Here is a 25,478-nt window from a genome sequence, read left to right as displayed (position 1 = left end):
CTCCCTGGAGCTTTCTCTTCTCCAGGTGAACACCCCCAGCTCTCCCAACTTGTCTCCAGAGCAAAGAGATCCAGTCCATGGAGCATCTCCATGGCCTCCTCTGGTCTTGTTCCAGCAGCTCCACATCCTCCTGCTGTGCTCCCCAGTTATCCTGTTCAGCCTCCTCCACTGCACCTTGTCTCATTCCAGACCCCTCACAGAGGCAGCTCCCTCTCTGCTGTGCCCTGGGATGTCCCTGGAAGTGGCTGCTTGGGATCTCCTCTGTGTGTCACCTCACTGGCCCAGTGGCCACCTGGACCACGGAGGGCTATTCCTGCTGGGAGGATGACCCAGGGACAGGAGCACTGCACTTCAGGGGGCAGCACTTGGGACAACAGACCAGAATCCAGGGAACACCACACTTGGAGCTGACCCAGGAGCTCAGGACATCAGCTGAGTCTCTAATACCTATTCCCTTATGTCTGCTACACCATGGTAAGGGGAACCCAGGGCTCAGAGGCTTATCAGAGTGAAGGAAAAATGCCACAAGGAGCAGGGATCAGCTGCCACAGGGATTAGCTGCTAAGCAGCCCTCTCAGGAAATGCAGTGTCTGGCTCTATTAACCTTTCTCTCTAATTAGGGCTCTGCTCTGTTGCTTCCTAAAAACAATAATAATGCTCTTTCAGTGGCTGCCTGAGATGTGGAAGATTTTGCTTGATGTGCCAGTTCCTTCTGACCTGCAGAACACTCCTCCAGAAGCTGAACTCTGCTTCCTGAGGCTGATTATAACTAGATCCACTGCCTTGATTACCTTGTACTTACAAACAACATTATTCTTGATATTTGTCATGCACTGACTTCCTCAACAGTGGTGCAGCAGTGGGTTACTCCACGTCAATAATCCATTTCTCTGGATCTATCCTGGATGCTTGTTCAGGGCTGGTTAGAGGGAGCAAAGGAAAGCACTGACAGCAGCCCTGGGTAACACACATCCCACCTTCCAGGGCACCAGAAGCCAAATTCCTGCAGTTTCCCTTCAGCACAGACTCATCTTCTGGGTATTTTTTCTTAGAAGTTTTTCTGCAATGTGTCCTGCCCTTTGCCACACCAAAGGAAAGGAAATCTGCTGACTGGGTCAAGATGTGTCTGATTGCAGCTGGGAGCCCCAGTGATGTCAGAGTCACTGAATCATAGAATCCCAGGATGGTTTGGGTTGGAAGGGACCTTAAGGACCATCTCATTTCACCTCCCTGCCATGGGCAGGGACACCTTCCACTAGCCCAGGTTGCTCCAAGCCCTGTCCAACCTGGCCTTGGACACTTCCAGGGATCCAGAGGCAGCCACAGCTCCTCTGGGCAACCTGTACCAGGGCCTTCCCACCCTCACAGCCAACAATTCCTTCCCAATATCCCATCTAACCCTGCCCTCTGGCAGTGGGAAGCCATTCCCCCTTGTCCTGTCACTCCATGTTCCTGTAAAAAGTCCCTCTCCATCTTTCTTGTGGGCTCCCTCCAGCTGGTGACAGCTACACTCTTATACTTTCCTGAGTGATTTCTCACCAAAAAAACCTTTGCCAGCCAGGCTCATTCCATCTCCCTGCCCCTGTGCTCCAGCAGCTGCAGCTGGAAGTGGGAGCCTGGCAAAGCTGTGCCTGGTGGGAATGTCCCACACAGAGGAGGCATCCTAGGACAGAGGGGTGTGTGCTGTCCCACCTGGCTCCTCCAGCCACGAGGGAAATAGGCTCCAATCTCCAGCTCCAGGAGGAGCAGGACATGGTCCCTGCCAGTATTCAGCCCTCTGAAGGCTGGGCAACACCTTAAGGGTGCTCAAACATCCCTTTTCCATAAATTCAGGAAGAGTGTGTGCAGGATGTTGTGTTCTCCGCTTCTCTGGAGAGGTTTGTAAGTGTAGCTGTGTGCTTATTCTGCCTGTTAATGCACCTCCAGCAAAGAACCAGCCTGTCTGCTCAGGAATGGGGCTCTGAGTGCTGATGCAGGAGGGCTCCAAGCACTTCCAGCCGCTCAGGACGCCGCTGGAATGTGCCTCGCAGGGGCTGGAGCCGGAGGAGTCACCGCTCAGCTCTGCCTCTTGCCAGCCTCATTCATCTCTCACAACACAACAGCACTGACACACAGCAAACGAGCCCTGGGCTTCCAGGGGGGGTTGGAAATGCCACAAGGCACAGGACAGCCCTGAAACATCAGCGTGCTCCCAGCTGGGGCACAAGTGACAGTGACCAGCCCTTGGCACAGCTCTGCTCCCCAGCACAGGGCTCAGCAGGGGCTGTTGCTCCAACAGGATCCTCACTGAGCCTTCTGCAGCCAAAACAACTCTTTGCTTCCCTCCCATCAGCCTCATCATACCCCTCATGGAGCTGCCCATCCTTTTGTTGGTGGCATATGTCCCTTTGGCGTCTGCATCCATCCATGGGGACACAAAGATGCTCCAAGGGCTGGAGCCCTTCTGCTCTGGAGCCGGGTTGGGAGAGCTGGGGGGGTGTTCACCTGGAGAAGAGAAGGCTCCAGGGAGACAGAGCACCTTCCAGGGCCTAAAGGGGCTCCAGGAGAGCTGGAAAGGGACTCTGGACAAGGGATGGAGGGACAGGACAAGGAGGAATGGCTTCCCACTGCCAGAGGGCAGGGATAGATGGGATATTGGGAAGAAATTCCTGGCTGTGAGGGTGATGAGGCCCTGGCACAGGTTGCCCAGAGAAGCTGTGGCTGCCCCATCCCTGGAAGTGTCCAAGCCCAGGCTGGACAAGGCTTGGATCAAACTGGGCTAGTGGAAGGTGTCCCTGCCCATGGCAGGGGGTGGAACATGATGAGCTTTAAAGGTCCTTTTCAACCCAAACTGCTCTGCACTATGAATTTCCACCACAGTTTTAGAGACAGAGAAGCCTCTCTGCACGGCAAACATCAGAGCAAACATTCACATGATGCCCAGGGACCATCAAGCCATGGTCTGGCTCGTCAGCTCTTCCCAAGCACTCCCATGTGCCCGTGAAATGAAGAGCAAGATGTGAAACGGTGATGGTGTTTTATGGTCATTCTTAATTAAAAGAAAATTAAAACCCCTCTCCCTTCCTCAGCTCGTTGCTGTAACATGTTGAAGACAGGCTGATCGCCACGGCTGCACCTACAGCGGGACAAACCTCCCAAATTTTGGTCTGTATTTTCCTGCCAAGGTCCTCCCACTGTTTTTCTTGCACAATTCCTTCACAACCTGTGTGTTGTGAAAACACCCAGCAAACAGCCCGTTTCCTCCAGGCTGGACTCGGGTTTGTTGGCAGAGGGATCAGGGCAGAGATTTTGGTATCTCAAAGCAAGGAAAAGCAGCACAGCAATAACCTGCTGTCACCTACCTCACAAACTACTGCTCCACTGGACCTCCCTTCTCCTTCAGGCCCAGGGAATGCCAGAGGGCTCGAGTCCACCCAGAACAAAATGAGCTCCCCGGGGGCTGCTGTGAAATGCTCTTACTTGTGCAGAACAAATGAGCACTGGGGGAACAACTGTCAGAAAAGGTCAAGGAGCTTTAAACCACTTCCAATCAGGTCAGTAACAGGGAAAGCTTTGGGTCCTGCTGGTTTGGAACAGCACAAACTAGTGCTGCATCTTTTTATTCCAAAAATCTGGGGGATGTTGCTGTAAATGGTGAGGGAAGTTCCACCAGGCAAACCTGATAAGGTTTAGGCCTAGATTAGATCTCGTTTTTCTCCATGGTGGATGGAAAAACATGGAAGCAAAGACTTAGGTTATGATCCCATGGGCCAAGATCCGTGTCCTGTACAGAATTAAAAGTACTGGGGACAAAACAAGACCCTCAGCCAGGGGATTGTCACACCCATTTTTTGGGGTACAGATGTCAGGCCACCACTGTGTGTGAGGACCAAACACCTTCTCCTACACCTTCCTCCAGGCAGTGCTTGTGGTCCTGGCACGGCCCAGCCTCCAGGAAGGTGCAAATCCCGTGCTTCCTGCCTTAAAATTACGCTCCATCTGCCTCCAATCCAATTAGTGCCTCCCCACTCAGCCCACCCCGGTGGTTACTCACACTTCAGCTCTTCCATCCCATTATTGCATTAAAGTCTTGAAATCTGATTACATTGTTTGGAGTTAAATTTAAACCTGATTACCTGCACAAACAATGATTTTTTTTCCCCAGTCCCAGCCCAAACACAGAAGAAAGCAGCCTGAGAGCCCCACGGGGCAATTCCTCCTTCTGCACTGAGTGTATGGACCATCCTCTTGTCTTGTCCTACAGCCTTTAATAACCATCTGGGGGTTGCAGTCAGGCACAGTCATAAACAGGCTTGACAGCTCGCCAGCATCTTGACTTTGCTTTGACATTGAATTGCCTAGAAATGCAAATTTTATTGGATTCTCCAGCTCTGAGCCTTAGTCACTGAGGGAATAGGGTACAGGAATACACCCCACTGCTGTGATCAGCTGGATGGTGACCATGAAGGCTGGGAGAGCTGGGCATGATCAGCCTGGAGGACAGAAGGCTCCAGAGAGACCTTAGAGCACCTTCCAGTGCCTAAAGGGGCTCCAAGAAATGGAGAAGGACTGTGAACAAGAGCCTGGAGTGACAAGACAAGGGGGGATAGATGTAAGCTGAAGGAGGATAGATTTAGATGGGATATTGGGAAGGAATGTTTGGCTGAGAGGGTGGTGAGGCCCTGGCACAGGTTGCCCAGAGAAGCTGTGGCTGCCCCTGGATTCCTGGAAGTGTTCAAAGCCAGCCTGGACAGGGCTTGGAGCAACCTGGGATAGCGGAAGGTGTCCCTGCCTGTGGCCGTGGGGTTGGAACGAGATGAGCTTTAATGTCCCTTCCAATCCAACCATTCCAGGATTCTATGAAGTCCCACCCCAAAGGGAAGCTCAATGAAGCCACCTTCCTCCCGAATGTGGTCCTGATATGGCATCCAGGAGGTCTGGAATCCAAGCCCTGCTCTGCTCTAGTGATGCTGGGCAAGCCCAGTGCTCCCAGTGCAGCCCAGAAAGCTCTGGGGCACTGGGACTGGTGGGTACTCCGTCTAAGGAAGCCTCACGTGCTTCATACAAAGGTAAATCCCACCTTCCAACCAGCAGGAGCAGGGAGCTGGCACCAGGAATGCCACACAGCAGCAGCATCCCTGTGCAGTATCTCCCTGTCCATCCAAACCACGGCTCTCCGAGATCCCAGCCCGGAGCCTGAGCAGCAGCCTCTCATTTCACAGCCCTTTGCCTCCTTGGCTGCTGCCCAAAACCGGGATTTTACAGAATTTACTCATGGATTTAGCTGAAAGGAGGTTTTTAAAAGCACAGATGGGAGATGGCATCTCATTCCCTTTGGCCATGGACACACAGGCCTTCCCTTGGACGGGAGGGAGAATTCATTTCAGGCACCCATTTCCTAATGAATCTTTGAGGCTGCAGCCTCCAAGGACTGGCTGCTGTACCCAAAAATTTGTCTGCATTTCCCAATGGAATGGGCCCAACAAAAGGTATCTCCTCTCCCACCCAAATCCTACCTTGGGCACATCCAAAGTCCTACACAACAACAACACTGTGGCTTTCCTGTGCATGTTCCTTCTGGCTGTTGCTCTTAACCACCTGTCCCTGCAAAAAGCAGTCTGGGGATCTGAGATAAAACAGCATCAGCGTGGAAGGGGTTGGGGTAGATGACCTTAAGGGTCCCTTCCAACCCAAACCATTCCATGATGGTCATTTCCATCACTGCCTCAAACCTAAACTCTCTCAGCCTTGGGCCATCTTTCCCAGTCTGACCTTCCCTGATGGGATACTGGCCAATCTCTGTTGAAGAAGGAGGTATTTGGGGTCATTAGCACTTATTCAGGCCACTGCACATGTGTTCAAATGCCCAATCCCAAAGTCAGCTCTGGGAGAAGGGTAAATTTAACCACTTTTCTTCTCCTATGATTTAAGTATCCTACTTCCTGCTGTACCCATGGAAACACAAAGCCTCCAAGAGCCTTTTACAGGCTTGAAGACCATCACAATCCCCTTTGCAGCCTCCTCTCCTCTCCATGCATGCCCAGCTCACTCGTCCTTTCCCTGTGGTCACTGCAGTCGCTCTCCCTGTTTGGGACCACCACGGTTTGCAAGTGCCTCCATGTCTCCCCACACCATCACCATCCCCCAGCTGAGGCTGTGCTCCCATGACTCTCCCTGACATGCAGGACAGCTCACAGCACCTTTCTGGGGTGTTTTGGGGGCTCTCCTCTGAGCCCTTCTCACCCCGGACCTGACCAAACAAATCCCCGCGCACCATCATCTCTTCAGGCAAACCCATCACCACCTAGCTGACCCAGGAGCACACAACCAACCCCTCCCTCTGCTTCTCTGACATATTTTTAAGAGGATGTAGCCTCTCTTAAAACATCCTCTTTGGTTTTTTTCACTAAACATTGCTCTTGGCTAGTGCTTTAAAGCTCCTGTTTGCCGGTGAGTGCCTGATGAGCACAAAAGCGACGCGTTAAACCTCCCGAGATGTTCCGTATAACAAGGACGCCCAGAGCCATCAGCAAAACACACTTCAGGGAGCTGAACAATTCCAGCAGCTGTCCTGAGCTCTCCCTCACATCTCTAGGAAAACAGCAGTGAGCTCTAGCTCAGACAGTGCCCGTGCTGGGAGATCTCTGCTCTGCCAGCAGGCACTGGCAGGCAAAGCTTCACCGGCAACTGAACATCAGCAAATTATCCCTAATTTTATGCTTCCTGCTTTTAATAAGATTGCTGGAATCACACAGCAGCAGCAGGAGGAGAAGGGAAGCAAAACCAAGATGCAGATGGATCATCTGGTTCTTTCTGCCTCAATCCTTTTCCCCTCCAACAGGATGGGAAATCACTCCCTGGATACCACCACTCCGGATCTTTGCTTTCAGCCATGAGCCTCTGGAAGATTCCAGCCAGCCCAGCTCTTGGCAGTAGAGCTGACAGGACAAGGGGGAGTAGATTTAAGCTGAAGGAGGATAGATTTAGATGGAATGTTGGGAAGAAATTCCTCCCTGGGAGGGTGGTGAGGTCCTGGCACAGGTTGCCCAGAGAAGCTGTGGCTGCCCCTGGATCCCTGGAAGTGTTCCAGGTCAGGTTGGACGGGGCTTGGAGCAACCTGGGCTAGTGGAAGGTGTCCCTGCTCATGGTAGGGGGTTGGAACTAGAAGAGCTTTAAGTTCCCTTCAAACCCAAACCAACCTGGGATTTTGTCTCCTTCAATTTTTGCTGCTGCTCCTGGGCTGGACTTGAGCTCTCAGAGGTCCTTCCTAATCTGAATTTTCCTATGACCAAGGCTGTAATACTAGAAAAAAAGAGCTTTTTGCCTGCCATGAACATCTTTATCCAAGCAGAGATGCTCCCACTTTGTCACCTCCCTGGAGTTTCACCAGTTTTCACCACTCCCAAACCCCTTGGGCTCCACAGTCCTTCCTCTTCCTCTGAGATTTCTCTGCATCAGAGACCAAGGGGCAGGTCCAAGGACCAGGATTTCACATTTCCTTTAAAGCACTGCTGTAGAAACACTCCCCATCACCATGGATACTGGAGCCCTGGGAATGCAACACTCACCACAGCAGTGCAGAGATGCTTGGGTGGATCCTGCCAGCAAAATGCACCATGAGGAAGCTCAGAGCTCACCTCAAGTGCAGGAAAAACACAGTATTTCAGCCTTTCTCCTCTGTTAACTCCTTCCTCCAGGCACTGGAGTCTGAGCCTTCACGTCTGGATGCAAGCTTCCCAAATTGAAAAGGGCTGGATTTGGGATTACTCCCAAAATGTGATAGCAACCAGATTGTATTTGGTGCTGCAAATACCCAAAAAACCATCCTGGATTTCAGAGACTCCAAAACATGGAGGGAACAGGATTTATGGGGAAGGAGAGGGATGGGAAAGCACTTCATTCCCAGACTTAAAATGACCAGAAGTGCTACCTCAGACAGGGAGCAGACTGTGCCAGATCCTCTGTCCCCATATTGGGTGGGCACAGGGGGAATTTGGCAGGCCCTTGTCCTCCTCTGGCTGGGGGCTGGAAGTGGCCTCAGGAAAACAATCCCAAACTCCCCAGCTGCAAGGCCAGACTGGTTTTCATTTCTCCAGCAGGTTCAGGCTGCAGCACCTTGCTCCAGAGTCACACCAATCCCTGGGGATTTGCTCAAGGGCTCTAAAAAGGTTCCAAGGGGCAAAGGACCCAGATCCACAGTCCCCTCACTTGCCACCTTGCAGGCACATAATCCCCTTGGGAAGCAGGACATCGTGGCACAAGCAGCCTGTGGAAGTGGTTTAGCACCAGGTTCTCCAGGAAGGAGCCTCCCAAAGCCACCAAAGGTGCAGGGCAGTGCAGGAAGGTGGGAATTCAGCAAGCGCAAAGATTTAAATAATTCTGAGGATCCCAAATTCCAGCTCTCCCAGTGCAATTCAGGAATGAGCTCTTTGGAAATCATGCTCTCTCAAGCTCAGAAGGTGTTTTGAAGCGGCCTCTTGGGAGCCCACACCAAGATTTCCAAGGAAAGTAAAACACAGGGAGAGGGACTAAGTGATAAAAGCACTGAAGGCAGCAGGAGACTGGGAAGGGTGGAGAGAGGGGAGGATGGAAATCCTTATAGGGAAGGTAAATGGCACTGGATGGATTATGATTGCAGATCCATTAATAAAAAAGGAGGAAGAATAAATCAGTAATCCTGGAAGAGCTGAGATAATGACTGCCTTTAAAAAAATTAATCTTTAATAAGAAAGGACGTCTGGCTAATTAGGAAGTAATGAAGAACTTGTCAGTGTATGTACAGAGAGCGGGGAGGTGAGGGGGTTCCATAACCCACAACTGGAGGATATCCGGATCACTGGAGCTGAGCAATCCATCCTGGTGCCACGAGGGAAGCAGTTAATGGACCCACTGAATCATTCATGATCATTTATGAAGAAGTGAAGAATTCAGGAAATACCAGGGTATAAGAGAGGGGGGGGAAATAATTCACATTTGCTTGAGTTATAGGGTTTTTCTTTTCCAGAGGAAAGAAAAAGCTTCCAAGACCTTGAAGAAAAACCAGGCTGAGGAGAAAAGAGGAGAAAAGGAGCCTCCAAAAGTCCCTGGGGAATAATCCTGTCTCAGTGTGGGAAGGATACACCTGGATGTTGGGAGGTGTCCCTGCCCACGGCAGGGGGGTAGAACGAGATGAGCTTTAAGGTCCCTTCCAACCCAAACCATTCTGGGATTCCACAATCCTGTGGGTGCTTTTGTAACATTTGCAAGCTCAACTCCAAACCCAGCACTGAGGTGGCCACAGCACTGGTCCACAGCACCTCAGGAGCTCAGTATTCCCATCTCCAGCTCTGCTGCAACACCAACAAGCATCAAAGAGAAGGGGAGAGGATCTCCTGGGTGCAGAAAGCAAACGGGCTGGAAGCAGCTCTTGTTGGATGCTCTTTGTTTTCCTTGCTGCTGGGATGAGTGGAGGAGAGCAGCAGGACCAAACCTCAGATGAGTTTCACTCCTTCTGCTGCTTAATTCTGCTCCAGGTGCAGGTCCAGGGCCTGAGCAGTGAACAGAGCACCTCCTCAGGAGAAGGGTCTTAGGAGCAGCCTGTACACACACAGCAGAGGGGCTCTGGGGGGCCTGACAGTGCTCAAAGGTGCTCTGGTGGGTATGGGTTTGTTAGGGATGTTTACAAGGCGCAGAGGAGAGGGATGCAGGGACTCCCAAGGGTGTCTGAGGTGGGATCATGGAATCACTGAGCTTGGAAAAGCCCTCTAAGATCATGGAGTCCAACCGTTCCCCCAGCACTGATCCACGTCCCCAAGTGTCACATCCACAGGGCTTTTAAACCCCTCCAGGGATGGGGACTCCACCACTGCCCTGGGCAGCCTGTTCCAATGTCTGACAACCCCTTTGGTGAAGAAAGTTTTCCCTAATATCCAAACTGAACCTCTCGTGGTGCAACTTGAGGCCATTTCCTCTTGTCCCATCCGTGGGACGTCCACCCTGCAGAGCAGGATGAACAACAGACCCACTCCAGTGGGATTAGCCCAGTGCTCTGCTTGAGCTCATTAGCCCCAGCTCTTAATTAGCTCCCAGGCAGTCAGCTTGAGTGTCCCTGCCACAATCCCTTGGATTCCCAATCCATATGCACAGGACCAGCCTGGTTTGTCCCACGGCTGTCCTACGCTCTGTGTCCTGTCTGCACCATCCAGGGCAGCCCTCGTGCTCCCCCCTGCACCTCCAGCCTCTGTGAAGATGCTGTGGCTGCTTCTCACAGCAGCTTGGAAGGAATAAAGAACAAAGGTTCTGCCCACAAATGTCCCAGAAACACAGAGGTTTTTAACATAACTCTAAAACGTGATGCTTGAGCTTTTTTCTGGTGGCACACAGCAAGGCAAGGAGTGAGTCCAGAAGTGCCAGGGCCTGTTCCTTTCCCTTGAGGAATTTCTCCTTATTTAAATAGGTTTCTGTTTAAACTTACAACCAATTTTGAATGCAGAAGGGAAAAGCAGCTCATTAAGCAAAGCTTGCCCAGGCCTGTCCTTCCCTCCCTTCTCTCACACACAGGGAAGGGGCTCAAAAGGCTCCCAAAACACACTCACTGCACGTGCAGCAGAACCAGGAGCAAACAGCTCCGTGGGTTCCAAGCTGTCACAGGCACTGCCAATGTGGAAAGCCACTGAGGAGGGACCTGTGTGCCATGGGATAAGCCTTTAAGAGGCCTTGGACATTTCCAGGGATGGGGCAGCCACAGCTTCTCTGGGCAACCTGGGCCAGGGCATCACCACCCTCACAGCCAGGAATTCATTCCCCACATCCCATCTATTCCTGCCCTCTGGCAATGGGAAGCCATTCCCTGTGTCCTGTCCCTCCATCCCTTGTCCCCAGTCCCTCTCCAGCTCTCCTGGAGCCCCTTTAGGTCCTGAAAGGGGCTCTCAGGTCTCTCCAGAGCCTTCTCTTCTCCAGGTGAACACCCCCAGCTCTCCCAGCCTGGCTCCACAGCAGAGGTGCTTCTCCTTGGAGCATCTCCATGTCCCATCTAGGGCCAGGGACGGTACAGGTATTTAATTACAGACTATATTATCTTCCACTCCGAGCACAGACATTAAAAATAATCATCTATATATGAACTCTGCCTCAGAATAAATAGTTATTTTTTGCTGCAGAGCTGTGCAGTCACCCAGACTACCTGATTTTAAAATATTCTCTGCAATGAAGAGGTAGATTGATTTATTTATGCACATGTAAAATGGTGAAGGCAGCAAGTTGTTACATAAACTGTTATATAAATTACCTACCAACTGCATAGAAATGTTCAACTTCCACCAACCTCATGCTGAAGGATTCAATTACTTCAAGTCATCACAGTTATTCCTGACATCCAGGACAAATGAAGGAGGAAGAATCTGGCCTTAAATTAGACACTGGACACACATTTGTGATATTACTTGTATTCACAGATCTCTTGGCTTCTTCAGACTACAACTTTAAATCAATTTGGAGACCCCCAAACCAAGTAAACTCTTTAAACCAAATGACTGCAATAGAACAAATATTGATTTTATGGGCATTTTACCGAGGTTAAAAGCTTTTCCCAGAGATGGTCATTAGGCAAACAACTCTGCTCCAGATCCCTGCAAAGCACAGTTAGGAACAGGTCATATATTACAGCAGAGTGTAAAGCAGTTTAAATCAGCCCAGCCCCCCTGAACTCCACACTGCAGCACAGGCTCTTGCCAGGTGATGATCCTGGTCCTGTAAACTTCATGATATTTAATTTAAATCAACTGTATTTCAGGTCACATACAAGTAAAGTGGGTGTTTTCTTGGGTTCAGGAACCCTGCTGGGATGTAACCCCTCCTGGAATGGCTGCATAAACACAAACCCCACTGGTAGGCTTTTGATTTAAATTACACTTATTTTACTCTTTGTAACACACAAGGTGGTGAAAACCAGATCCACTGGAAGGGAACTGATCCGTGACCTAACCTGGTGACAACTCTGAATACATCACAGAATCAGAGAAGGTTTGGATTGGAACTGAAAACTCATCTTGTTCCACCCCTCTGCCATGGGCAGGGACACCTTCCACTATCCCAGGTTGCTCCAAGCCCTGTCCACCCAGGCCTTGAACACTTCCAAGGATGAGGCAGCCACAGCTTCTTTGTTCCAGTACCTCACCACCCTCACAGGGAAAAATTTCTTCCTTGTATCTATTGAATCAATTCTCTTTTCATTTAATGCCATCAACCCTCATCCTAATTACAACAGGCCCTGCTAAAGGGTCTCTCCCTCCCTTTAGGGAGCTTTGTAAAGCCCAAACCTCTTGGACCTGGACACGATTCACGACAACTGCAACAATTCACAGCTTTGCTGAAGCCAAAGCCGTGGCATATGGCAGGAAGGGCTTTTATCCCTCCACACACACACAGCCTGTGCAGTCGTGACATAAATCATCCCTCCGACGCTCCTTTCGCTGCACCACAAGATGAACGGAGATGCCAAAGGCTGAGGGCACAAGGTCCTGCCAAAGGATGATCTGTGCTAATTGCCACCAGTGACCTTGTGTAATGCCACTGTCACTGCCCCTGCTGAGTTGCAGATGATCCCAGGAACTGACGCAGCACCATACGAGCATCTCACGTTTCCCCCCTGGCTGGAGAAGCATCACACAACTGCAGGAGGTTTCCCCTCAAACACAGCTCATGTTTGATTGAGGCCACCTTCCACTAGACCAGGTTGCTCCAAGCCCCATCCGACCCAGCCTGGAAAAAAACTGAGCAAAATACCTTTGCCTCTGAACCCTTCCCAGATGTTGAGGCACTACAGGATGGGGGAGGAGAATGTTGAGAGCATGAGACGGGGTCCTACCTCCTTTCCCCTCTCCTCCTCTAGTTTTCCACCCTGTAACAGATACATTCCTCCAAGCTTCACACAACAATGAGACATCCCAGAGAATCACAGAATCAGAGGCTGGAAAAGACTTGCAAGACCATCGAGTCCAACCTGTGCCTGATGCCCACCTTGTCCCCCAGCCCAGAGCACTCAGTGCCATTTCCAGTCTTTCCTTGGACACCTCCAGGGGTGGGGACTCCACCCCTGCCCTGCACAGCCCCTTCCAATACCTCATCACCCTTTCCATGAAGAAATTCTTCCTGAATTTTCCAACCTGAACCTCCCCTGGCACAGCTTGTGGCCGTTTCCTCTCATCCCGTCCCTTGTTCCCTGGGAGAAAATCCTGACACCCAAACTCCTACAACCTCCTCTCAGAGAGTTGTAGAGAGCAAGAAGGTTCCCCCTCATCCCTCTTTTCTCCAGGCTAGAACATATCAGTGTGCTGGCCTTCCTCAGGCACCTTCCTATTGCTCATGGCTCATCCAGGAATCCCATCTCAGGCCAACCAGGCCTGAGCATCTGGCACAAGCAAACAGCAGGCCATGGCAACACGAGCCAGAATCCTGCTGCAACAGGCAGCTGGTCAGCTGGCAACCTGGCAGAGATGTGGGCAAGTCACCTGCCAAGCCAGAAATTGAGGAAACTTCCTCCTTGGAGCTGCCTGGAGCGTGTCCTTGCCCGTCTGACAGCCCAGCACCACGGCAGGAAATCAATAGAGAGCCCAAGTCACAGATGGATCGGCTGCTCGGTCATCTGGTCCCAGCTCCAGAAGAACAGCACCATTCCCACAGCCAATACCATCAAACAACCCCCTTGCCCCTCGCTCTGGGTTGTCATCTCTCGTTAGCAGAGCAGGGGGAAGGAGCAGTGCCCACCCCCCTCCTCCTGCCAGAGGGCGAAATCCGAAATGACACAATATCACAACTCTTTGTAGTTGGCTAAAAAAAAAAATTAAAAAAAAAAAAAAATCCTATATCCACAAATTTTTAAGTGCTGTGCTCCGGGGGAGGTGAGAAATAATCTCATAGGTGAGAAACTCTGTCTACGCACTCGCTGTGATTCACCAGGCTGTGGGCTCAGCAAATGCCCTTTTGGGCCCTCGTTTCCTGGGAACTGAACGTCAGGATGGGAGAAGTGTTGGAGCAGGATGGATACGGGAGCTGTGTGGGTTTTATGTGACAGCGCGACACGAACCCACCGCTGCTGCTCCTCCTAGGAAAGAGCCTCACAAGGAGCTGGCTGGGGATTAAAAATGGCACAAGAAAGAGGGAGTCGGCTGAACTACAAAGGAGCACCGAGGAAATGTGTGTCGGGACAATCAGAGGCACTTTGACTGCTCCAACAGACAGCAGGGCTAAGACTTCAGTGGGTTTGCCATGAAAGTCAAAGCTTGTTTTACACTTCTGTCTTGTACCCTGCCAGAGAAAGAGCGCTGTGTTCCCAGGAAACAGTGGCATCTGTCACGGAGCCAAGGGACAACGCCATTAATCCGCCCCTGCTTGCACATCAAGGGCTCTCACCAATTTACCATCTCAGACACCCCAACCCCTGAAAACATTTAAGTCAAGCCCTGAAATCTCTGTGACTTCAATTTAAGCCTGGGCAAGTATGGAAGTGCTTTCCCAGGGAGGCTGATGCTCTCATTATGTCCCTGATGGGATTTCACCCAGCCCTGACAGCTCCGGCGCCCTCCGCGTTGCTGGAAGTTCCCAGAACGTCTCCACGTGCTCCGTTAGGAATTCACATCACACCACCACGGATGGGGCTGCTGGGCTGGAGGAAAGGGAGCTGTGCTAAACACACATTCCCAAGAGGCAGCTTTGAACCAGCCAGGGCAGTGGGAGGAAGGGAGAGGACGGACAGGGAGGCTGTGCAATTATTTGCTCAGGAGAACGAGGAAAAGCCTTGGCAGGGAGAACTGATCTCCAGCCCACCCCTTCCTTTTCCAGCATCCTCAGGGAAGTGTTGCCACAGTTCCCTCCCCCACTGAAGTAAGAACAGCCAACACTGCACCTGCCAGCATCTTCCCACTCCTCCCCTGCTCCAGGCTGGGTGTTTTGGGTAACACAGCTCAGCCCTGCCAGAAAGGGGAGGAAAGGAACAGAGGCTCTGACCCCAAAGCACTATGTCTTCATCTTGAAATCAATAATGTGCCTTGTTAGAAATAATCCATTTCAAAGCTTGACACAACCCTCCCTCCCCCCTTCTCCCGGCTTTACATCCTCCAGCAGAGAGACCACAGCACAGAATAAGAGAAACCTTTCTGGGCAGGGATAACACACTGGAGTCAAACTCAGACCTCTACAGATAGAAAGGTCCTTCCCAAGCAGAAATCCCTCTGGCACAGCAAAGCCTCCAGTTAACAAAGGATCAGAGATCCTGGCCAGTCAGTGCACCAAGTGCTGAGCCAGGAATCCCAGAATCCCAGAATTATTTGGGTGGGAAGGGACCTTCAAAACAATTTTGTTCCACCCCCTGCCATGGGCAGGGACACCTTCCACTAGCCCAGGTTGCTCCAACCCCCATCCAACCTGTCCTGGAACACTTCCAGGGATGGGGCAGGAGTAGCAGCTCCTTCCATTGCCTACAGCCTGCAAAGGTCAAGAGGTAAAAAGCAGGGAGAAGAAAAACGGTGAAGTTAACAGAATTAGGGAATTAACACATCTTGAATCAAGGGGCACTGGCTGTCTGGGAAAACAGAGGGATTTCACCAGAGAAAACTCCAAGAGCTGCAGGTGGAAAGCAGAGGAGTGATGCTATGGATGCATTATGCACCCTGGAGCATAAAGTAAAGCCATAAAACATCATTAATTCACGCACAGAGAACAATCCTGCTGCAGGGCACCATGACAAGAGAAGTGAACTGACCGTGCAAATCCAGGAGGGCCAGCCAGGAGCAAGGGGAAAAAGATGGAATTAAATGCAAGGGTCCAATGCCCAAAAAGGAAAAAAAAAAAAAAAAGAAAAAAAAAGAAAAAAAAAAGGGATTCCTGGTTGAAAGATGTTCCACAGTCTCAGGGTTTGTGCAGTTTAACTGACATTTCCCAGGTCTTCAGGCTTTACAGCCCTTCTCCAAGCTGGAAGCAGCAGCCCCAGTGTGGGCACCCAGGCTGGGATCTCCACATGAGGCATTTATTTGGAGTTGCAAACATGATCTTCCACTCCAGTGGCTCGGTACTGCTGCATCTGCTTCCATGGAGCCGTGTTCCCTCACCCCAGCTGTGGATCCGACCTCCTCCTCTTGGGAAAGGCAACTGTGGCTCCAGCCCATAGCACTCCAGGCAATATCCATGCATGCCTTATTAACATCCAATTCCCATCCTTTTTTTTTTTTTCCAAAATCCATCAACTCATATAAGGTTAGTAAAGGGGAAAGGGTAATTAACACTGATGGGAAATCTCTCAACCCCTAGATCCCTCCCAGAGCAATTTCTGCTGCTACAAACAGAGCGTGCCCCTATTATCACCCCTGTATTTCTGTAACCCAGAGAATTTAATGGCTAATTAAATGCAAAATCGTGAGCCAAAACCTAATCCATGCTGTGCCCACTGTGTTTTAGGTTGGCATCACCCCTGGCAGTCAGGGACCTCTCTGCTCTCACCTGCTGCTACAGCCACGTGCTGGCTCAAGAAAATTTCAAAATTAATTTGATCCTGTTCTTTTCTACCCAGAAATTCTGCCCTTATCAGGAAAAGTCAAACCTCTGCTGAGCTTTTCCAGCCAGCTCCGGGACAGGCTGTTCCCAAAGCTGCATCCAGTTCTGAAGGCAAGACAGGAGTCAGTTCAGACTACAAACAAAATTTGCCTTTGACAGGAAAGCTGAATTCTTTGACCTGCTGTTCTCAGCTCTGGTCTCCTTCCTGCATTTATCAGGGAGGTGCCACTGGTACAAGGGAGAGTTTCTATATATTTCTATAGATATGTTTCCTTATTAAAGAGTTTAACAGCTTTCCTTTTCATGCCCACCTGGTAGGACTCTCATCCACTCAAGACACCCCTCAGTGGTGGTCCCAGGGTACTGGTTTACCCAACCATCCTGCTCTGTCCACTTACCACTTGGATGGTCCATGGGGATTTGAAAAACTCACCCTGAGAGCTTTACTCCTCAGAGGAATTCCACACCAGCCTCTGCCTCTCCTTCTAGGACATTACCTGAACTAAGGTCACCAGAGATTTATACCACCAGCTCTCTCTGGCTTATGTGCTTGCTCTAAATAGATATTTACCCAATTCATCCCTGTAGGACTATCTGAATGGACAGGGAATGAACTGGCTTATTTATAAGCCAATTTAACAGGTAAAACGCATCCCATGGCCCTGTGGAAAAATGCTTCATCCCAAGAACAAAGCAGGGAACAAGGCTGACAAAAGAGCAGTTTTGAGAGTTGGGGAGTTCTTCTTTAATTATCCTTTCATAACAGCTGGGAAGAGCAATGCAATTCAAAAGCACTCTGAATTAAATGAGTACGTGTGAGAATCACGCAGGCTCATCAAGGGCTGATGAAAGTTCCTTGAAACTCCAGGAAAGAGAACAAAAAACATATGTCTTAAATATCTAGAAAGTACACCACAAGACTCCTAAACAGGATTTTGGGGTTATATGTGAACAGGTTGTGGTAGGTGAAGAAAAGAAGTGAGATTTAAATTAGATGTTGGGAAGGAGTTCCTGGCTTGAGGGTGGTGAGGCCCTGGCACAGGTTGCCCAGAGAAGCTGTGGCTGCCCCTGGATCCCTGGAAGTGTCCAAGGCCAGGCTGGACAGGGCTTGGAGCAACCTGGGCTAGAGGGAGGTGTCCCTGCCCATGGCAGGGGGTGGCAATGGATTATCTTTAAGGTCCCTTCCAACCCAAACCAGTCTGTGATTCTACGACTCAATAAGTGACACCAGGCAGATTTTTCCCTCTGAAAACCTAAGCTTTTGGGTGCTGGATTACTTAGAAGAGCAGGAACAAGCAATGGAGAGCAGCCCCAAGCCTCCTGAGATCGTGTTCCCAACAAAGATCCATCCTGCCCCACTGTCAGCTCTCTGAGTGCATCCTGTGAAACCTGGTAAATGAACAGCAAAGCCTTTTTCTCACCCTCAAGTCATTTACTTAACACCAGGTGCAGTTTTTGCCCTGCTTGTTAATTCTAGCCCTGTTTTTTCAGGCTAGGGATGTGGTGAGAGGGGAAACTCTGGCTGACACACCTGCTGAAAATTCCACAAAAGAGACACAAGAATTAGTCCCTGGGTTGATTTTTTAACTCATTCCAGGTGTCGTGCTCCTGACTTGCACCACAGTAAATGCAGGGAGAAACGTGGAGCCAGTGGGATCCTGCATTCATAAAGTGGCCAATAAAAGAAAAAAGATGTGGAGTGATTGGAAAAGGTTTGATATTTACAGAGTGCAGGAACCTTCAGGATGAAGATGGACCCAACCAAAGATCAATCTCCATGTTGAGATGCTTTGAAGCCTTTGGAGGGCCTGAGACAAATTATGCAAAACAGCATCATCCTGTCAGGTCTGTGTATTTTTGGACTTCAGAATCACAGAATGTTTGGGTTGGAAGGGACCTTAAAGGCCAGATTTTTCCAACCCCTTGCCATGGGCAGGGACACCTTCCACTAGCCCAGGTTGCTCCAAGCCCCATCCAACCTGGCCTTGGACACTTCCAGGGATCCAGGGGCAGCCACAGCTTCTCTGGGCAACCTGTGTTGTGGCCTCCCCACTCTCACAGCCAAGAATTCCTTCCTCATATCTCCTCTAAGCTTCCCCCTAGAATGGATGAAGCTGCAGTGATTTACACTTGTTCCGAGATGGCTCTGGGCCCATTTCCATCTGCAAATAACTAAGAGGACATCTCCTGGCATCAGCTGCTCCACAGGCTCCAAGAACACCTCGTAGAACTTGCTGTACCACATTACCTTTGATTAAGAGGATATCTGTGTTTGCTCCTTCCTCCATTAACCGTCGTAAGTGCAGAGGGAAGAGCCACCTGGCAGAAAGCTGTTTTCTAAATAAATTAATGCAAGGTGGCAGCCTCACCTCCAGATCCTGGGCAAACACAAGCTGGTGTGAATCACAGAATCATTCAGGCTGGAAAAGGCCTTTAAATCATTGAATTCGACTGCCAGGGCCACCACTGACCTGCGTCCCCAGGTGCCACATCCACATGGCTTTGAAATCCCTCCAGGGAGGGGGACTCCACCACTGCCCTGGGCAGCTGTGCCAGGGCTGGACAACCCTTTGGGTGAAGAAACTTTTCCTAATATCCAATCTTAACCTCCCCTGGCACAGCTTGAGCCCGTTTCCTCTTGTCCTGTCTGTGTTACCTGGGAGACCAACCTCACCTTGCCCCCGCTCCTGTCAGGGAGTTGCAGAGCCAGAAGGTCCCTCCTGAGCCTCCTTTTCTCCAGGCTGAGCCCCCCCACCTGCTCCTGGAGCTCCAGACCCTGACATTTCCTTGCTTCTCCCAACTTTAGGGCATCTCAGCCTGTTTGCCCCCCTCTCTGGAGCAACGGGGAAAACTGTTGGGCATTGCTGGAGGAGAGCATGGACCCTGCTGCTGCAGGTGGCAGGTGATGGAGCAAAGGCAGTGGGATTTGGGAAGGCCCTCACACCAAGGCTTGGGAAAGAGCATTGCCCGACACAGGGAAACACTAAGGATTCTCCTCGCTTCTGTTTTAGCAGCAAATATTTTACTTTGCAAAGGCAAACAGATCTTGGCCATACAGCAACTCCCTGGATACCTCCCCAAGCTCTGGGGGCTACAGGAATTCCCACGGACCCGACAGCAGCACATTCCCAGCGCCTCAGGAAAGTGATTCCCCACAAAAGTTCCTCTGGCAGCAAACACAGGGGCCTAGCCAAGTGAGCTAATGAAAAACTCTGTCTGCTCACCCCTGACTTGGCTTCTGTGCCCGCTGTTCCCTGGCCACAAACTGAGAAGCACTGGCAGGATTTTCCACCCCTGGTTCTCCCTAGATGCACAAAACTGCTGGAATAAAGTCCTGTTGTGCACAGGATTTTTGGTATTTAATAGGGCTTGCCCTGCATCCCTCATCCCATCTGTGCTAGTGACAGCCTGGGGGGGAACTGAGGTCTAGGTGAGCCCTAATTAGCCTCTGATTACTGACCATCATTACTGACTCCACACAGCGTGGAATGCAAATTCCCAGGGCTGGGCTCTCTCCTGCAGAGATGCTGCAGGGGTTTGCAGTCTGAGGACAGTTTGTGTCTTTGGACTGGGCAATCCCTTCCCAGGCAGTCAAATCCCATGGAAAATTATAATGGAGAGCACTATTTACCTTCCACTGAAGTCAAGACCTGTTTCTGCTTCGCCACAAGAGGAACTGGACAGGCCTGACCTGCTCCTCAAGGCAGAGCAGAGTGTGATCCCACCCCAGGGCCTTGGTGTAAATCATGGAATAGTTTAGACTGGAAAAGATCTCTAAGTCCAACTGCTCCTCAGTGCTGCCAAGGCCACCACTGACCTACGTCCCCAAGTGCCACATCCACGTGGCTTTTAAATCCCTCCAGGGACGGGGACTCCACCACACTCCTTTACAGGACTTGTGCTCTAGACCCTTCACCAGCTTCCTTGCCCTTCTTTGGATGCACAAGGCAAAAGGAATGTGAATGGGATGGTAGTGGAGAGAAGAGGCAACACCCCACGATCCCAACCCAAAGGAGAGGGAAGCTTTTTGCTCCACTGCCCCAAAAATGAGCAGAAACTCTTCACCGTGGAACCACTGACTTCTTCAGCTTTTTTTTCCCCACACAGTAGATCCAGGTTCACCTCTGCTGCAGTTGGGATACTGATCTCAAAGACAAAAGGAGCCTCTGGCAGGCATGACCCACCCCAGGGAGGGTGTCCAGCCATGGGGTGAGAAGTGCCAGGGGCTCTGCAGAGCACAGCCAGATACACGAGTGATGGGCAACAGCTGGATACCCTACGAGAGAGGGGCAGGAATAACTGCTCTACATCACTGTCTCTCTATTGCCTAACCCCAAAATCTTTCAAACCTGCTTAAAACCTGCTACCAGAATCCACAAACTTCTGGCAATCCTTTTCAATATGAACCAACAAGGGTAAAATGTTTTTTGAGACAGAGCTTGATCTGGACAGATGGGATTTCGGGGCTGTCAGAGACAGGGAGACCCTGGAGATCCCTTCCAGTCCGTGTGTATTTGCACATACACACCCATCCATCCTTGCATCCTTCCATCCATCTATGCATCCATCCATCTGTAAAAACACATCATCAAGCTGCTGAGCCTGCACTCACCACACACTTCCCAGCAAAAGCAAGAGGGACTCGGATGTGCAAAGAATAAATGATTCAGCTCCATCTTGTGCTTCTGCTCCTGATATGCCAAGCAGCGCTCCAGCTTGCCAGGATAAAATCCAGACAGCTGCAATATCTGCACAAAACTGGGACAATTCAGATTAAACACCCACTTTCCTCCCCGTCCCTCTGAATATTCACCCCTCTCCCAACAACTGTCCTTGAAAGGGAGACGGGAAGAGAGAGGATTTCTCACAATCTGTGTCCAGCTTAGAAATCCCATCTCCCTGAATTACAACCGACTGTGCCTCAGCACAGATTACTTTGAAAGGATCATCTGTGAGAGCCACACGGGTGAAAACTGGGGCAGTTCCCCAAGAGGCCCGTGAAAAGCCCTTTGCTCTCCCGCTCCAAAGCCGAGCACGGCTGCACTTAACGCTGATCGCCCCCGGGCTTGACAATCACCTACTGGGGCGTGAACGCTGCTGCTTTCAAGAACAACAGCTCATGGAGGCACTCCGGGGTCATCACAGGCTGCAGCGAGAATCACAACCTCCTTGGGTCAGAAATGAGCAGCACAGACGGATCCTGAAGAGGGATTTCACACGGAGAGGTGTTGGAACGGCAGAATAGAATTCAGGAGCGGGGTGTAAACTAAAAGAAGGTCGGTTTGGATTGGAGATTAGGAAGAAATTCTTGGCTAGGAGGATGGGGAGGCCCTGGCACAGGCTGCCCAGAGGAGCTGTGGCTGCCCCTGGATCCCTAGAAGTGTCCAAGGCCAGGTTGGAGTAACCATGGTAGGGGGTGGAATGAGATGGGCTTTAAGGTCCTTTCGACCCAAACCATTCCATGATTTTTTAAGCCTGTCCTTTCCTAGGAGCTGGAGGTAATCATTACACTGCTCATGAGGGAGAAAAGATCAGGCAAAAAGGGGCAGGCACCCTTTCAGCAAGTCTGGCTCGTGCCAAAGGCCTCAAAAAAATAACACCCAGATACTTTTCCATGGGTTTCACTGCTCACACCTGCAGGTGTTTTGGTTCCTTAACGCCCAGTCCCAACCAGGATAAAGCTTGAAGCTCCACAGCACTGATTTTATAAGTTGGATAACAAAAATCAAGGCCAATAGCCTCTCCCCTTGATTTTGTTAGATGGCACCTCAGGGAGCAATCTGAGCTCTGACCCCGAAATCACTCCTTCAATTATACCATAACACCATATTTGACACAAGAGACTCTCTTCCCTCCCCCAACAAGCAAACACCAGGGAAGAGCCACAAAGCCCTGCAGAAACACAGCTCACTCGAGGCAGGTGAAATTCACTTTTCAATTTCCAAAAAATCTGAGAGCAACTGCATGAAAATCATTATCTGAAATAACAGTTACAGCTCCACGTCTGTTACCCACATCAAGGAAATACTGCGTGGCCGCAGCTCTCCCCTGGGAAAAGGTATTTTGAAGGAAAGGCAGAGCATTCAGGGAAGGATAAACCATCCTAATCAAGAACAAAAGGACTGGAATATTTGAGTACTTGCACATGAAGTTGTGCAGATGCTCATGTGTGAATCAGTGCGTGCCTTGCTGCACCTCAAGCAAAGCAGGGGAAGCCAAAACCTTATGGAAAGGCCTGATGCCTGTTAGATTTCTCTTGTTTTGAAGCATAACACCGACAGCTGGACCTGGCTCTGCTCCTGCTCTGTGAGCCCAGACCAAAGGGGTTCATCCTGCACCAAGAGCTGAGCCAGCAGGACCAGACTCTGGAGAACAGGCTCCTCTTGCACGGCCAGCACTCGATGGGTTTCGTAACAGGCAAGAGGAATAAGATGCTCACAGCATCCAACAGCTCATGCCATGCTAGCACAGAATCATGGAATGGGTGAGGCTGGGAGGGATCACAGTGGGTCATCTGATCCAACCTCCCTGTTCAAACAGGGTTCCCCTGTCACTCAGGACTGTGCCCAGGCAGCTTTGGAATACCTCTGCTGAGGGAGACTCCACAGCCTCTCTGGGAAGCCACATTAGGATCATGGAATCACAGAATTCCAGAATGGTTTGGGTTGGAAGGGACCTTAAAGCTCATTCCAACCCCCTTGCCATGGGTGGGGACACCTCCCACTAGACCAGGTTGCTCCAAGCCCCATCCAGCCTGGCCTGAACAGGAAAGAAGTTCTTCCCTACGTTCAGATGGGATTCCCTGTGTTTCTGTCTCTGTCTGTTGCTCTTGTCCTATTTCTTGGCACCACAGATAAGAGCCTGGCTCCATCCTGTGCCACCCTCCTTCAGAGCCCCCAGGCTCCTGTGATCAGGTCAGCAGTCACCTGTGCCATGGTGCTCCTGCTGGCCTTGGGATCACTGAGTGCACCCTGTGCATGAGGACAAGGGCAAGGGCACCAAAACTGCTTTGGCACCTGAGCCTCACCTCCGTTGGAGCGCTGGGAAGCCAGGGACGAGGAGTTCCTGCCCCCAGCAAAACGGGGTCAGGAAAAGCCCCTTCCAGCAGCTTCAGGCACCACTGAACCCTTCCTCCCACAACAACACAATGTGTTACCCTTTTTGGGGCACCATGACGAGCGACAGCTTGTCCCTGCCTGCACCCACTGACCCAATTCGGGGTGCAGAGCTGCATCCCAGCGATCCGCATCTTCCAGGACCATGTGCTTCCAAAGCATCACTGAGACATTCCTGGAAAGCAATCCAGCCGAGTCCCTTCCACCAGGCAGGTCACACCCCCCCTCACTCCCCAGTTCCTTGTCGCAGGTCGCCCCACCTGCTCCTGCCCGCCCAGATTTGCCGGAGTGGGGGTCAATTATCCCAATGTTCATCCAAGGAGTGACGCCCATCCCCTTACGCCCTGTCCGCCCGTGTCCCAGTCACTTCTGCCCCAGTTCCTACGGTCACTGGAGGAGGGAGGGAGGGAGGGAGGCAGCGGGGTGGACGGAGCTGAGCTGGAGCTGATGATGGCACATCCCTGCCTGAAGCGCTGGGATCCTCTCGTCCAGCGTGGACGTGTGCGGGAGCGAGTACGCTCCCGAGAGCTGATCAGTATTCCGCGAGAGGCTCCGCTACCGCGCTGCCATCCCTCCATCCCTCCATCCCTCCATCCCTCCTCCCTGTGCCTCCCCGTGCCGGAGGAGGTGGCACCCCTTCCCCAGCAGCACCCGCCAGCACCCCCAGCTCCCGCCCCCCCACATCCTCCCCCGCGAGAGATTTCACACCTCCCTCCTCCCGAAACCACCGCTCCCTGTTGCTTTCCCGGCTCTGCGGCGCAGATGTGCCCGATCCACCTCCGGGCCCTGCCAGGCGTGACTTGGGGACCCGCGGGGGAGCATCATCTGCGCGATTTGGGGACCCGCGGGAGCATCACGTGCACGATGCCAGCCTCCCCGTGCCGGGAGGGCAACGCTCCTCTCCAGCAAGGCTCCAAAACGCAGTGGGAGAGGGCAGGTGGGAGTGCTGGGGAAGTATGCGATGTGCGGGTCAAGGTGTGCCGGGCAGGTGCCCCTCCGCAGCGGGGAGGGCACCCCGAGGCCGGGGCTCACCTTGTGGAGCTTCCACATGGCTCCCAGCGCCTTGACCTCGTGGCTGGAGTGCTTGCCCTCCTCCAGGCACTGGTAGCAGACGGGGCTCTTGCACTGCACGCAGTACATGCTGTGGTTCTCCAGCTCGTGGTCGGTGCAGGTGGAGATCTTGCGGGGGCTGAGCCGGCGGCTGACGCGGCCCTGGGCCGGGGGGACCAGGCGGTGCTTGGCCAGCGGCCCCCGCGGCGGGTGGCACCGCAGGCGGCACGGGTCGCAGTAGAACACGTCGCACTGCTCGCACATCACGGCCGCCTCCTTGGGCGCCTTCTCGCAGAGCTGGCACCGCAGGGCCGCCGCCCTGCCCTGCTGGTAGCGGTCGATGACGCCCTCGAGCAGCCGGTTGCGGGGGAAGCCCCGCAGCCCGCGCTCGTCCAGCACCAGGCTGCGGTGGCACTGCGGGCAGGTCAGGCACGCGTTGCGCGGCGGCGGCGGCGGCGCCAGCGCGGCGGGGGGCGGCGGGGCGGCCGGCGGGAACACCCGCACCCCGTTCGGGGACTTCTGGCACGGCGTGGTGGGAGCGCTGGCGAACCCCCCGTAGGAGCCGTAGCCGCTGTCCGCCTCGCTGTACAGGCTCATCTTGTCCAGGTCCAGGTAGTCATAGTCGGAGACGGCCGAGCCCGAGGCGCGGCGGCTCTGCGGGGACTCCGAGTCCGGCGTCTGCACCAGGATGTTGCGGGCGCACGCCTGGCACAGGTTGTGCGAGCAGGGCAGGATGATGGGCTCCCGGTAGAAGGAGCCGCACACCGGGCATTTCAGCTCCTCTTCCATCTCTTCCATAGGGGAACGGCG

At 52.1% G+C, this 25,478-nt stretch overlaps 1 protein-coding gene across 8 annotated transcripts in view; it reads right to left on the bottom strand.

Moving 5' to 3' along the window:
* TRIM9 (tripartite motif containing 9) overlaps positions 1–25,472 on the bottom strand; it is a 63,874-nt gene extending 38,402 nt beyond the window's left edge. For all 8 annotated transcript variants that reach the window (XM_027662533.1, XM_027662536.1, XM_027662537.1 and 5 more), the window contains exon 1: positions 24,651–25,472. In XM_027662533.1, the coding sequence (XP_027518334.1) occupies positions 24,651–25,466 (816 nt within the window). In that variant the 5' untranslated portion in view covers positions 25,467–25,472. The remainder of the gene's footprint in view (positions 1–24,650) is intronic.
* Positions 25,473–25,478: the final 6 nt, after the last annotated feature.

The sequence above is a fragment of the Corapipo altera genome, unplaced genomic scaffold (genome assembly GCF_003945725.1).
Source record: "Corapipo altera isolate COAL_440 unplaced genomic scaffold, ASM394572v1 169, whole genome shotgun sequence".
Classification (NCBI taxonomy): Eukaryota; Metazoa; Chordata; class Aves; order Passeriformes; family Pipridae; genus Corapipo; species Corapipo altera.
This window is presented reverse-complemented; position numbering and strand designations above follow the sequence as displayed.